The following is a 13,677-nucleotide window of genomic DNA, read 5'->3' as shown; positions in this document are numbered from 1 at the left end:
GATCATCACAAATACATAAAATATAGTTTCGTGATGAGATTAATTAACATCAGCATGTGTTCAATGTGCCGCGCCCGTGAATATTCATATCATATTTGCCATTTTTGGGTGAGCCAACACAGAATGAAATCAGTAGATAAGAAGATTTCTTTTCTTCTTATCTGGTACTTCAAAAGAACAACTTTGACTTCTCTGTTTTCTAAACTTGGGTCTGCAAGAAGCCAAGAATGTATGCGGAGGACACTTTGAAATATAAGGAACGGGGGAAACGTTTCTCTATTGACTGTAGAGAACATTGGACTCTTCTAATCTATAATCTCTGTGCAGAACCATGGAATGAAATATAGGAAATTGATAAGCTAAATATAATGTAGTGCTTTGGACAACAGTCTTGGATGCCATGACTGATAAATACAGTTTACACATAAAAGAAACTCTGACATTCCCAATTGCCAATCAAGAAACATCACGAGTAGTATGCATTTTAAGATAGCTAGATAATCAACATCGAGTACAGTAAGAGGGGAAGCAAAAGTCAAAGGTTACATAGAAAGAATTCTAGTATAAAGTGCAGGGAATTGGAAGACAGTAACTTGTATGCAAATTTTTATTATTGAGCAAGTAGAGTGCCAGTTGAAGTGGCAGAAAAGATCATGTACACGTTCATGAAATAGGGTTATAAACCATACAAAATCGAGACCATGTCAGTCATGATTTAGAGTTACAAAGTATCAGGTGAAAAAAAGAAGGGGGGGGGGGGGGGGGGGTGGGAACAGATACAAGTAGAATAAGGAATATCAAAATGAAGATAGACAAAAGCAAGATTCCAACATTTGTAAAATATTTTACAAGTAAAACTATATGGTTGGGGGTAACACATGTTGAGATAATCTCACTTATTAGAAATGCATGAATCGAATCGTTTCATAAGCTGGGTAGAAAAGAGGGGGCTGCCAAGTGGCAATTTCAATAAAATGTTCAAATGTTTATATGAGCAACTTGCATATAACCATTTCAGAAGTAGAATAACATTGGCTTGAAGCAATCAGCATATGAAGATTAAAACACAACATCAATGCAATGCATAAAAGAAAAGTAAAACATATACATCAAAAGCTCCGGCAGAATCGAAAGCAACCAAGCTTGTAGTCAAAATGATTCACATTCAAATTCAATACAATAGAAAATCAACCCTATCCATTAAATAAACAGGAAAAAAGTCATTTAATTAACGAGGGGCTTTCTTTTTCCCAGCAATAGCAACCCTCTTACCCTTCAATGTGCGACAATTGTTCTTTGTGTGCTGCCCTCTACATGGCAAGCCCTGAATATGGCGAATTCCGCGGTAGCATTGAATCTCCTTCAATCTCCTAATAGCAAGTGCATTGAACCGCCTCTGCAAAAACCCCCAAATAAAAAAAAATTCTCAAACAGCGAAATCAAAGCTCAAAAGGTGCCTCTAACGAAGAAATAAGGAATTATTACCAAATCTCCTTCAATCATGTATTTGGAGACTTCGTCACGAATTGTAATGAGCTCTTCCTCAGACATGTCTTTGGTGATTTTGTTCTCCATTTTGAGATCAACGAGGATTTGGCGAGCTCTTGTGCGCCCAACTCCATGAATATACTGAAGCGAGTACTCAATCCGCTTGTTATTTGGAATCTCGACACCTCCAACACGAGCACATTGAATGCTCAGACCGGGATACTGCTCACAACACCATTTAATCAAAATTAACCAAGAAATAAACAAAAAGAATCAGTTTTTTTCATTTAATTATACATGAGATGGAAAGAAGCGGTTGCTTAAATATCCATATTTCATTAAATTAAATCAGAGAGAGAAAAAAAAAATCGAAACCAAAATGAAGACGAAGGGATTGTAAGTAGGAACAAATAAGTGACCCAAACAAACCGTACAATGAATGAATAAATAATTAGGAAATAAGAAAATATATATTAAAAATAGAAAGTTTAAATAATATGAACTGTAAGGAAATCACCTGAGGCTGCTTGGAAACAGGGAAAGACAGGGAAGCGTTGGTGAGAAGATTATTGTTATGTCCGTTGCAGATAACGGAGAGCGCCGGAGCGACAGGCATTGCAAGTGTTTGTACCATTTTCTCTTTTGGTTTCTTTTGTTTTCTCGGAAACCAAACGGAATGGTGACTAACGGCAAGCTCGAGTGGAGAGATGCAAATGCGAGGAACTTATCCTTTAAATGGGCAAAAGAGAAGCTATAAACTCAGTTTCATTATTGGCCACCTGTCGGTTGACGTGTAGGCTCATTCCAAATTTCAATCCACTGGAGTGGGTGTGGGCCGACTCCGGCGCGGTTTAAAGGCCCAATTTCAATTTGATTAGTGCTTAGAAACTTGAAAGTTTGTAAGGAAGAGACAGCCCTCTTTTTTTTTTTTTTTTTTTTTTTATCTCTATTACTTTTAACATTTCTTTTATGAAAAATTAAAGTCGAACCACCGTCTTTGTTGTATTTAAGAAATTCGTTTTAAAGTATGGACCCAAATTTTTTTTTTTAAAGAATTCTCAATTTTATGCTACAATTGCACAAGTATAAAAGCAGTAATGATCAACAAAAAATTGACCATCCTTAATATAACCGAAAAAAAAGAATTAAAAAAAGGGCCCAGCGGAAATCAATTCTTGTCCATATTTCATTAAATTAAATCAGAGAGAGAAAAAAAAATCCAAACCAAAATGAAGACGAAGAGTTGTTCATTTGATTCGAAGTTAGAAGAACAAATGTGTCGGAATCGTATATACAAATTACAAACTGGAAAGGAAGATACAGCTTAATCAATTAGTGATCATTAAAACATTCAATTCATCCGGGATTAAATAACCAAACAGGACAATAAAACTGCTTAAATCTTGTACAGCGCACTAGATAAAAATTCATGAAACGAAATATATTGAATTCAGAACAAAGTTCTTGAATACAGCGCAACTTGGTTCAAAATAGAAAGCAAGAACCAAAAACCAAATTATTCATAAAATAGCTACCATTTGGATAGGCTAAACTAAAGTTTTGCAATCTTCCAACAGTAAACTCTGAAGGCATAATCACTCACTTCTTGCCTTTGGGAGCACCAAAAGGCCGTCGTTTTCGTGTAATAGCAAACTCTCCAAATTTATGACCAACCTTTTCTTCAGTGACCTTACAACGAACAAAATTTCTTCCATTGTAAATTCGCACCGTGGTGTTAAGAAATTCCGGCAAAATGGAAGATCTACGTGACCAAATTTTCTTGTTTGCAAGAACATCTTTCTTATTCTTCAGTTCTGCCAAGAATGCATCAACAAAGCTGCCCTTCCATAAAGATCTTCGCGGCATGATGGTAGAATTCTTTTCACTTCAATCTGCCTCCCTTCAATGAAAGTGCTAGCTCCTACTCCAACAAAAGCAATTTTCAAGCAAGGCAATCAACACAGAAATATTTTCAATTATCCATGGTTTATTCTAGTCAAAGAGCGAGTGAAACGGAAAATAAATAGCCGATGACAAGCATAACAAGCTTAATAACACAAACATTGAACATGAATAGAATTCTCAATTCATTCAACAGAAGAAAAAATAGCACCTAATTGTCCATTCAAACCTATTCTCAAACATTAGAGGTTCAAGAAAAATTCACTCGGACCTTTTATCAAACAGTAGGGGTTCAAGGCAAGATATCATTGATCATCAATAGATCCTTCAATTCGTTCAAAGAAGAGAATATCTACTAAATATAATCACAATAAATCTACTTAAAACAAAAAAAATATATCACACGTGTCTAATTTTCAACCGAGATCATTATCGGTAAGCCCAAAGAAAAAGAGAATCCAAATGAAATTAGAAAACATTCCAGGATTCGAAGATTTCATCAAAAAAAAAAAAAAATCGAAACTTAACCACGCAATAAGATTGGTGCAAAAAAATGGAACTCCATTACACAAGCAAAAACACAGATGAATAGATGTAAGCGAATTCAGTCTATCCACTGTATACTGGGTACTAAACAAATAAAACAAGAATGGAACTAAAATGAGTAATAATAACTGTATTTGGAGGGGAATAAAAAAAAAGCCAGAACAGTTAAAGTTGAAAGAAATTACCTTTAGAAGGATTTGAAACTGCGAAAGGAATTCTGGTGAAGGGAGTTTTAGGCTTCACAGACAAACAAATATGGAAAAAAAGGAAGATGTAGACCGTGATGCTGGACTTAAAAATAAGGCCCAATGGAGAAGATGTGGTGCAGAAGTTTTCACTTGGATTATGATATAATGAAGTGGGCCGAATCCAATTTATTGATCGGAAATAATAAAGACCCAATTTTTAAAATTTTGCTTTAAAAGTTTTAAATGATTTTGTAAATAATTCTCATTTAAGACCAAAAGCACCTTTATTGTATTTATTTTCATAATATCCATAACGTTTATTTATTTATTTATTTACATCATAATCCATCGGAAATACAGGCAAGATTCTGATTGATGATTAGTCATTGCATAAGATAGAAAAATATATATATATATATTCATGTAGCATGTTATTAATAAGAAATCCTCTAAAATTCAGATAACCAAATCTGATGGACGGGAGTGTCCATATTTACATCTAGTCTTATGATTTTTTTTTTGAATTTATCAATTGATGCAAAATATACGGTGACGTTGATGCATAGAGTTGGATACAAATGTGCATGTCAAAATTCTCTCTCTTTTTTCTTGTCTCTTTAAAATGTAAATTATTCTCTGGAAAATATAAAAATGAAAAATTTTGTTATTGCTGCTGAAAAATCTATGTATCCTCTCACTCACCGGAAGTTCAAAAGACAAATACTAGTGAAAATGGACTACCTATGTCTTGAAGCTAGGTAGCATAATACCATAGTCCAGAAATAGCCAAAGAACATGATTTGGCCTTATCTAGCAGAACAATTCCGGACAGGATTAGAGCACTCGACCACCACAAAGTTTCAATGGCTGCTTCCTGTACGTCTCAGCTCCTTGGAGGAACCTTTGGAAAGTCTGTGCTACCCATATGTTTACCAAAAATCAACTAGATGCTAGCCAAGCCATACGGCACAAAAGGTGCAACAACTACTTGACTATGTGCATAGAAGTTGCACGAGGGGTACGTAGAAGTGTTGATATTGGTCAAGCTACCTTCACTACCGTAAACGGATGACTATTTATTTGGTATCAAACACTTTTGTCTCTTTGGATTTAGCTCAATATCATTCTGATTTATCTCAAAGTTTTAACAAGCTTGCATGTCGCATACGGAAGAAGCTGGGAATCATTCTTTCATTTTTTTTACCCACAGGGATCTCGTAAACGGATGACTGTTTATTTTTTGAGAATGTTCAAGATTTTTGACGGCATCATTGATGAAAGATTTCAAGTCAAGGAATCCCTGATGAATTCTGAGGGACGTGTTAGACTCACTCCTCAATCTTGCTCGGGGAAATAATTCGGAACCGAGTCTCTTTGATATTAAACACGTACTTCTTGTAAGTAGTTACATCTCAATTAATTCTCGACTAATACAATACTTCGGATTGCATGCAATTTAAGCAATATTTGTCTTTTTGTACTTTTTTTTTTTTTTGGCAGGAACTGACACAACCTCAAGAACAGTAGAATGGGCAGTGGCAGAGTTTCTTCACAATCCGAAAGTACTAACAACAGCTCAATATGAGCTTAGAGAATTACTCGGCAATCATGATGGGGAAGTTGATAGAGTTTGAAACTCTTAGTTGCCTCACCTACAGGCAATAGTGAAGGAGACTTTTGATTGCACCCACCAGGTCCATTCCTTGTGCCTCAAAAGGTTGAAACGGAAGTAAACCTATAGTAAACGTATAGGCCATGGGTCGCGATTCAAACATATGGCAAAATCCAATTTCATTCGTGCATGAAAGTTTCTTAGATAGCGAAATTGATGTGAAAGGCCGAGACTTTGAGTTCATTCCGTTTGGAGCTGGAAGGAGGATTTATCCCGGCTTGCCGTTGGCTCACAGAATGGCACATTATTTGATGTTGGCATCACTTTTGTACACCTTTGATTGGAAACTTTCTGCTGGCTTGAAACCGGAAGATTTGGATGCGAATGACGAGTTTGGCCGTGCACTGCACAAGGCTCTGCCTCTTCTGGCTATTCTATCAAAAAGCAATTCTATATCTTGAATTATTAAATATTAACATTTGCATTAAAGGGACCCAAACGTCACTCATTAGCTTACCAGAGCAGCAATTTTTTCACGTTAAGAGTCTTAGAGAAAACATTTCTATCCACGTCTCATGTAGTGGCATAAATCAAAATCAAAAGAAAGACTCAGAAGAAATAATCCCCAAGAAATATTACATGCATATCTAACGGACCAGTAATAGGCCATATATGATTTAATTACATGTTTCATTTTTCAAAGCAAAATAAAATTATTTTGAACAAATTACAAAAAATTAAAAAAAGGGCCAAATTTACCTGTTTGGAAGAAATTCCACGCACAAACATAAATTAAATAACGTCACTCCCAAAGGTGGTGTGGCGTGAGGGACAATGATCCCTAGAACTCTTGCTTCCGATGCAAGGGGCCTAATCAAAATCAACTGCGTTATCATTTAAGGATTAAAAGTCTCACAAGCTTAAACATAAACATATCGTGAAAATCTCTAGTAGAAGTAATCAGATATCTTAAAGTTATATGCATGGCTGCAACCAACAAAAGACATCAGGTAATTTATAATAACATCATTTCCAATAAAATCACTGGAAAATGAACAAAAATTCATGATATAATTCAGTTGGAACTAGTGTTAGATTTACGCATGTTGAGCGAACACGCAGATCTCAGTATATAAACATGTTCACAATAAATTGATTGAGGTTGCATAATTTGATTCCAATTTACAACACTCAAGCACAAGAACACCACCATCCGTAGGTTATTTGACGAATTTACAACTGGATACGACAAACTAAACGAATTGAGAAGAGAGCAAAGAATATTTATATTATTTATTTATATTTTTTTTATAAGCAAAGAAGAGAGATTATTTAATGGTAATTGTTGCCAAAAGAATGTAATATATTTACCGCGAACGTCAGCCCGCAACCTTTTAATGAAGCTTCACTGATGCAAAGTAATAAACTAGTTCTAATATTTATATTACCACACATCACTCTTGCATTGTAGGCAAGTTAACATAAGAATATTTGCGTAATAAATGAACATACTAACAGCTACAACAATTACATAGGTTATCAACGACCTTCACCGTATATGTCTTCGATTGCCTTATAAATATAATTCTAGCTACTACCGACAAAGTGTTGGCTCCACTGGCAATGGAGTCCCCTTTAGTGGCTTGATTGGGTTTGCTCCCCAGTTCGAGTCGCAGGAAGTCGCCTTTGTTGGGAGAACCTGTGCCTCTCGGTTCGAACGGAGACTTCTAGTCTGGGTTGTGGTACAGCTTAAAGGTGCGTCCCACAGTTGGGGCCCTCCCCAGAATACCTCGTGGTCAAAACAAAAAAAATAATAATAATTCTAGCTACTTGTTATTTTTCCAGCTTCCTTAGTTATGTTCTCGATGAGTGAGAGGAAAATTCCAACTTCGTTAATTGTTATGTGCCTTAATTTGCATACAAATAAAATGAATATCAAATTTCTATTTTTCCGGCCGAATACAAGTTACGCTGTTGGTGTGTGAGATTACTTTACTATATCATACCGAATTACAAAGAAACTCAATCATTTATTAATTGGAGTTCTTTAACTATTTCAAATTGATGAATCTTCGCGACGTCACAGACATGTGATGTGTCGTGATCAACTTGAAGAACACGCGCAACATGCAAATTGGATGTCCATGCATTAGGCAAATAGAACATCAAATCTGTGAAAATTCAACACAAAGTTACGAGAAAACCTGAAGGTGAGAGTATAATCCGACTTCAATATGGGACGATTATGAAAAAAGAATAATAGTAATAACTATCTAATCACAATTTTTAGTAGATGTCCTCATCCATCTAGGTCATATCTTTTTTTTTTCCAATGATTTTACAATGTTTAGGTTTTCAAGATCTAATAATTATGACGTGCAACCGAGTAGTTAAAAGTTTTAAGTTTTAGAGTGGTGCGAAGTTGGAAAAAAAAAAAAAGTACAAGTCAGTGCTGAATCCAAATTTTCACCATACAAGTTTTATAGATAACAATCCTCATTAGATCATTGAAAAAGCTAATGATAGGCAATGAGATAAATAACAAGAAGAGGATCTGGATCCTACCCCTCGTGCCCCAATAATCAAAATTACCATAGAATTAGGAAAGAAATTTTTTTCGATATATATGTAAAAATTCTTAGTTGGGACAAGCATAACCGCATCATCTTTACACCCATCCACTAAAGTTTTTACAGTTCTACACGCATACACATCAATTTAGAAATTAGCTAATCATAATATAAAAAAAGGAAGATACGTAACGTAATTTTATTGGAAAATTCCATTGATCCTGTAAATTTTATTGAATAGATGAGATTAAGGACTTCATGTAGCTGCAGTGGTTCCACTGCCGCGGAGGAAGAAAGAAGCCGCACTTGCATCCGCAAACCAAACGAGCTTCCCATCTTTCGGCGAAACCAATTGGGCTGGGAGGCGTCTATTGGGCTTTTGGTCCATCATGACGTGCAAAAATGGACGGGCCACGTCAATCCCCGAGGCCACAATAGCCACGTTCGCAGCAGCGTTTATAACGGGTAGAGTGAGTGTCACGCTCTCCCTGGGAGCGTTAGAGGAGACCCAGGCAACCCATTGAGAGTCCTCCTGGAGGACCGGGTTATTGGGGTAAATAGATGCCACGTCGCAGCGGGTCCCCAGAGTTAAGAGAACAAGGTCGAATTGGGGACAGTCGCTCGATGGAGAAACAGGAACCGTCCGCTTTCTAACCTGTTGCCTGATGGAGAACTCGTAGTTATTGGCAGCTGATTCTCCCGGTACGCCGTGGCTGACAGGAATAACGTGAGCCGGCAGTATGGGTACCTGCACCAAGAAAAGAAATGATGATAGATTGTCAAAGGTCGGTGGTGGGCCGTCCAAGTTTAATGGGCCCTAAGACAAATATTTACAACAGTTCAATACGTGTCAGCAAGTTTTTGATGACTCAATGACCGCTACGGAGTAAAGCAAATCTGTTGCTCTCTCTCATTATTATTAGCTTAGTTAGAGCACCGAAGACTTTTCCGGTGGGTATTGTAATACTAATATTGCTGTACGTATACTTGCACTATGCACTAGTCAATTTCCAGAACTTTTTAAGTGGTTACAGTAACAATTGAATTTGTTCAGAACAGCGGTTCTCTATGATTGGTTTAGGACACAGACACAGCATACGTAAGCTTATATCATTACCCTCCTAATTTGCATGCAATGCAAGGGGAAAACCAAAGCCATACATTCCGTTTCTATCAATCAACGACGCAAGCAACGCATGAAGAGTAAATAAGTGGATAAATAACAGTAGAACCTTTGAGATGAATGCTTCCTGGGCTTGTCTGTAGAAGCTATCGGGATGTCTCTTAGGAACCACGTTCTCTTCAGCCCAAAACACATGCCATTTTGACCAGTCCACGGTTCTCAAGAACGGTGGCCTTGTGAGCTTCCTACATAACAAATTACATCAACTGCATGCATGAGAAAATTCATTGTAACTAAGCATCAGCCAAGAAATTAAAATTAAAGTCATGACTCGTGACGAGGATCAACCCTAAGCGATTTGGCATATCTCCCCCAGAGAGAACAAGCGAAAAAGAGCCTCTCTCCCTTATAGCAGCTTCGGATATTTGATACACGTAATCAGCGAGGCATGAGTCGAGTTCTTCACAGCTATCGAACAATCTCAGTTCTGGCTCTCTCCTCTCCATTATTATCAGCCAACCCCTCTCTTTCTTTCTGATACGGTACGTGAGTCGTGAGGCTTCTCTTTTACAGCCCTATAGCTTTCTAGTTAGTTTCTAGTACATTACACATATATAAAAGACAAGAGGACCGTGAGCCGACAACATATAATATACAGTGTGCGTGAATGGACAACGAAAACGACGAAGCCTCGTTTACTTGTGGAGCTTGAAAACAATAAATTACCTGCTCAGTGGCCTCCCCCATCAAGAAAGGAGAAGCCCGAAAAGATGAAAAGCCCTGGCTGTATGGCTGGAGATATTTTGGATTTTTATCATAAAATGACTGAATTATCGCTTTGTCTTTTCTCTATGTACGGTGTTTGGGGGCAAAGCAAAATGCTAGTTCTTCTCTCCTCATTTTCGGAGCTTTGACTCGAGTGGATAAGCATCACGTTACTGGGCTGCAGTTAATGTTGGCCTGCGCGTGCGCAAACCAACCAACTTTTTGTTGCATTCAATTATTGCTCGAACAGTAAACACGAGTATTTGCATTTTACGCTTGCTTAGGGATTTGGAATAGAGGATCAAACTCCATTATTGACTTATTTAATAGATTTGGATAAAAATAGCGTTTGATAAAATTTTAAATATTATTTATTTTGTAATTTTTTTATTTTAATAGTAACTTTTAAACGTGAGAGGAGAGATATTTTTTATAAACAGTAATCATATTTTGTTAAATTTTTTATTATGATCTCTTGCAAAAAAGATTATTATAATCAAACTATTTTAATAAAACTACAACCATGTGTTATAAGGTAATTGAAATTTATTTTTATTTTGATAATTAGTTAATAAAATAACACTTTCACAACAAAATTTACTAAACGTATTTATTTTATTTTCTAAACTTACAACAATCACAACAACATAATATTTCAAACACCAAACAATTTTTTTAATCAACAACTTATTTAATGCACACTGAATAAACAACCTATTTTGTGCAATTTCAATTTAATCCCTAGTACTTTAATGGGATACTTATTAAATTATCAATTACATCCAATCTATTTAAAGATTTTGATTATAACATCTAATCATATTTAAATTATGGATGGTTTCCGTAAGAAGATGAATCTTCACTAATTACTTTTATTTTCTTTTCTTTTTTTGGACAACATATATCATCTCTATTACTATTTTAGAGATATTATAAAATATAAGTTTTGAACCAAAAGGCCAAAACAACTCAATGGTTGAATGGCTGGTGTCCTTCACTGTGGTGAGGGTTCACATTTCCATAGATTCAAATTCCTCCTCCCTTATAGACATATCTTGCTTTTTCTCATTGTTTTTTCTATATATTTTTTTCAATTATTTTATTCTTATTATATTTTAAGGGGTAAAATTCAATATGTTCCCTAACCGAATGTAATAGTATCCCTTTTTTTTTTTTTTGGGCCGTTTATATCACGAATGCAAATCGTATCATATTAGTCGAATAAACTGCCTCCTCTTGGAGGTTCATAAAAGAAAATGTTGGTTATAGATTTCTAAATTAAACTTTATAAAATCCTTTCAATCGTGGAATAATTAATTCTATGGATTCGCGCCCGGCTACTTAAAGCACGCACGGAATCATTAATTCAATCAACGCAGTGCTCCGCCTAATTTGTAGAGAGTTTTGTCTTTTCTTTTCTTTAGAAAAGGACAAAGACGTGAAGTAGGATCAACGTACGTGTTCTCGCGATCGATCCAAGTAGTAATCCAACAAACCGCAGGGTGGAGACGAGCTATACTAAAGCCTAATCTGGTATGGTAGGCTAGTAGCTAGCTTACGTAGAGGCTGCAGTATCAGGTAACTTACTCACCATATATATGTGGACGATGCGTGAGAACGACCGAAGTTCATAATTCAGCATGATTGCTGGGATGAGTAGGTTCTTTTTTTTTGGGGAGGGGCCACAATTTAGTGTTAATTTTGAGCGTATAATATATTTTTAAAAAAAATTATGAAAGAATATTAAACCCAACACTATTTAGGCCGTTTTGTTTTGTTGTCGAGTCAAAAATTCTATTGTTTTTTCGATAATTTTATAATTTTAAGTATTTTTTATTTTTTTTATTTTTAAGATTTTTATTTTTTAAAAAGATATGGATTTAGGTACCATTTATTTTAATTTTTTTATTTAGATTACTAAAATTTTATTATTAAATAATATTTTAGATTTACCTATTTTTAAAAAATTACATATATATAAACGGCTGAAAGCTTAGTTTTGTTCATCCAAATTTTTTTAATAAAACTTTTATTATTTAGAAATCTAATTTTTCATACCTATCAATCTTCTACGTTTCTGCACTGTCGGTTCATGATTCAGTTGGCAATAATTTCTTCTAGGTACTTGCTTGGCCTGATATTTAGTTTTTTTTTTTTTTGATTACATGAGACTATTGCTCCGATTACAACTCATATTACATGAGAATATAACTGATATGTACAAATCAGATTATAACTGGGACCAACATACATCAAAGTTAATGGAGCGCTGCCCAAATTTTAACCCTCTCAAATATTCGAGGGATGTCTACTCCTCGCACTGGGGCAAGGTAGCAGATTGCCTTCACTCAATTTTATTTGAGGAAGGAAACACCCCCACATGCATTGTGGGGGTTCGAACTGCTGCTCTCCAAGTTGGAGAGCAGCAGCTCTCACCACTCGGCCAAAGGCCGAGTGGCTGGCCTGATATTTAGTTTGTAATGAATGAAAGGTCACTTTCAACTTCCAAGCTCTGGTCTATTACAAATTTATTTTGTCTTGGGTTTGTTACCCGCCATTATCAGGAAGTGTTGGTAATTTGTCACTACTCATGTCATGCCTCTAGTAACTCGCGTACTCCCTGTGCCGTGCATAAATTTATTTCCATCTGCTTTGGTATGAAAGTATATTTGACATTAATTCAAAGACAGAGAGCATTTAATAGAAATTTGATATTCATTTTATTTGGATGCAAAGGCACATAACAATTAATCACACATTGAGTGTACTTATGATCTTCTATATATCAAGTAGAAGAGATGGCAGAGTAATGGAGGATGCATGGTAATAGATCTACACGCTAGTGATTGTTTATTACTATATATATATATATATAGCATGTAGCATTACATACGTTGTGTTGACTGTTGAGATTCTAGAGGAGGGAATTAACTATTAATTGGAGGTCCTCAAAGCTAACAGCACCATCACCGTCTCCATCCATGGAAGCAATAATCTCCTGGCAATCAGCTAATGACAACCCAACTCCTAAATTTTCAATAACTTCATGCAGCTCTGCTCCAGTTAAGATATCATCACCATCAAGATTCAGAGATTCAAAAGCTGCCTTGAGCAAATTCCCAAGGCTTCCAAGCTCCATGTCTTTGGTGTTCATCTCCAAGAACTCCTCCAAGCTCAGCAATCCGTCGTTGTTCGCGTCACCTTGCCGCATCATTTCCCTGACATCTTCCTCGCTAGCCCTGTAACCAACTGAATTGAATATTCCAGAGAGCTCAGCACCAGTGATCGACCCATCGTTGTCCGAATCAAAGGCTCTGAAAGTCTCCACTAGACTTAAGACATGGTTCAATGTCTCGGTTTCCTCGGAGAGAGGCCTGGATTGAGCCATGGATCAACTTCTGCAATCACAACAACTAATATTAATGCACAACGTCACTTTTGTTAGGATTTGGTTCATTCTATGTATAAATAGTGGAGATGAGG

General features: G+C 36.0%; 3 protein-coding genes across 4 annotated transcripts; all 3 read right to left on the bottom strand.

The window, feature by feature from the left end:
* Nucleotides 1-1,124: 1,124 nt before the first annotated feature.
* On the bottom strand, nucleotides 1,125-2,236 carry LOC102612251 (30S ribosomal protein S13, chloroplastic). Its single transcript, XM_006472650.4, has 3 exons — nucleotides 2,006-2,236; nucleotides 1,486-1,710; nucleotides 1,125-1,396 (listed from the first exon to the last, which is right to left on the bottom strand). The coding sequence occupies exons 1-3, from the start codon at nucleotides 2,120-2,122 to the stop codon at nucleotides 1,229-1,231; spliced, it is 510 nt and encodes a 169-aa protein (XP_006472713.1). The 5' UTR covers nucleotides 2,123-2,236; the 3' UTR covers nucleotides 1,125-1,228.
* A 6,099-nt stretch (nucleotides 2,237-8,335) lies between these two features.
* Nucleotides 8,336-10,321, bottom strand: LOC102611458 (probable 6-phosphogluconolactonase 1). 2 transcript variants are annotated; one of them, XM_006472647.4, is made up of 4 exons: nucleotides 10,156-10,321; nucleotides 9,778-10,004; nucleotides 9,539-9,674; nucleotides 8,336-9,054 (listed from the first exon to the last, which is right to left on the bottom strand). In XM_006472647.4, the coding sequence occupies exons 1-4, from the start codon at nucleotides 10,174-10,176 to the stop codon at nucleotides 8,563-8,565; spliced, it is 876 nt and encodes a 291-aa protein (XP_006472710.2). In that variant the 5' UTR covers nucleotides 10,177-10,321; the 3' UTR covers nucleotides 8,336-8,562. The 2 variants fall into 2 exon arrangements, with proteins under 2 accessions (XP_006472710.2, XP_052296910.1); XM_052440950.1 differs by lacking the exon at nucleotides 10,156-10,321 and having other exon boundaries at nucleotides 9,778-10,149.
* A 2,569-nt stretch (nucleotides 10,322-12,890) lies between these two features.
* On the bottom strand, nucleotides 12,891-13,677 carry LOC102611176 (probable calcium-binding protein CML29). Its single transcript, XM_006472646.3, has one exon. It carries the CDS (start codon nucleotides 13,580-13,582, stop codon nucleotides 13,109-13,111), a length of 474 nt encoding a protein of 157 aa, XP_006472709.2. The 5' UTR covers nucleotides 13,583-13,677; the 3' UTR covers nucleotides 12,891-13,108.

This window comes from Citrus sinensis, chromosome 5 (assembly GCF_022201045.2).
Source record: "Citrus sinensis cultivar Valencia sweet orange chromosome 5, DVS_A1.0, whole genome shotgun sequence".
Lineage (NCBI taxonomy): Eukaryota > Viridiplantae > Streptophyta > Magnoliopsida > Sapindales > Rutaceae > Citrus > Citrus sinensis.
The sequence above is the reverse complement of the archived record's forward strand: the minus strand, read 5'-3'. Positions and strand labels throughout refer to the sequence as shown.

Bases quoted from the DNA above. Each gene is read 5' to 3' on its own strand.
- LOC102612251 (XM_006472650.4), bottom strand. From the start codon at position 2,122: ATGGTACAAACACTTGCAATGCCTGTCGCTCCGGCGCTCTCCGTTATC. The intron at 1,711-2,005 runs GTGATTTCCTTA...TGTTGTGAGCAG, and splicing joins CTGTTTCCAAGCAGCCTCAG to TATCCCGGTCTGAGCATTCA. The intron at 1,397-1,485 runs GTAATAATTCCT...GGGTTTTTGCAG, and splicing joins ACATGATTGAAGGAGATTTG to AGGCGGTTCAATGCACTTGC.
- LOC102611458 (XM_006472647.4), bottom strand. From the start codon at position 10,176: ATGGGGGAGGCCACTGAGCAG. The intron at 10,005-10,155 runs GTAATTTATTGT...AGAAAGCTATAG, and splicing joins TGGGGGAGGCCACTGAGCAG to GGCTGTAAAAGAGAAGCCTC. The intron at 9,055-9,538 runs GTTCTACTGTTA...TTCTTGGTGCAG, and splicing joins AGGAAGCATTCATCTCAAAG to GTACCCATACTGCCGGCTCA.
- LOC102611176 (XM_006472646.3), bottom strand. From the start codon at position 13,582: ATGGCTCAATCCAGGCCTCTCTCCGAGGAAACCGAGACATTGAACCAT.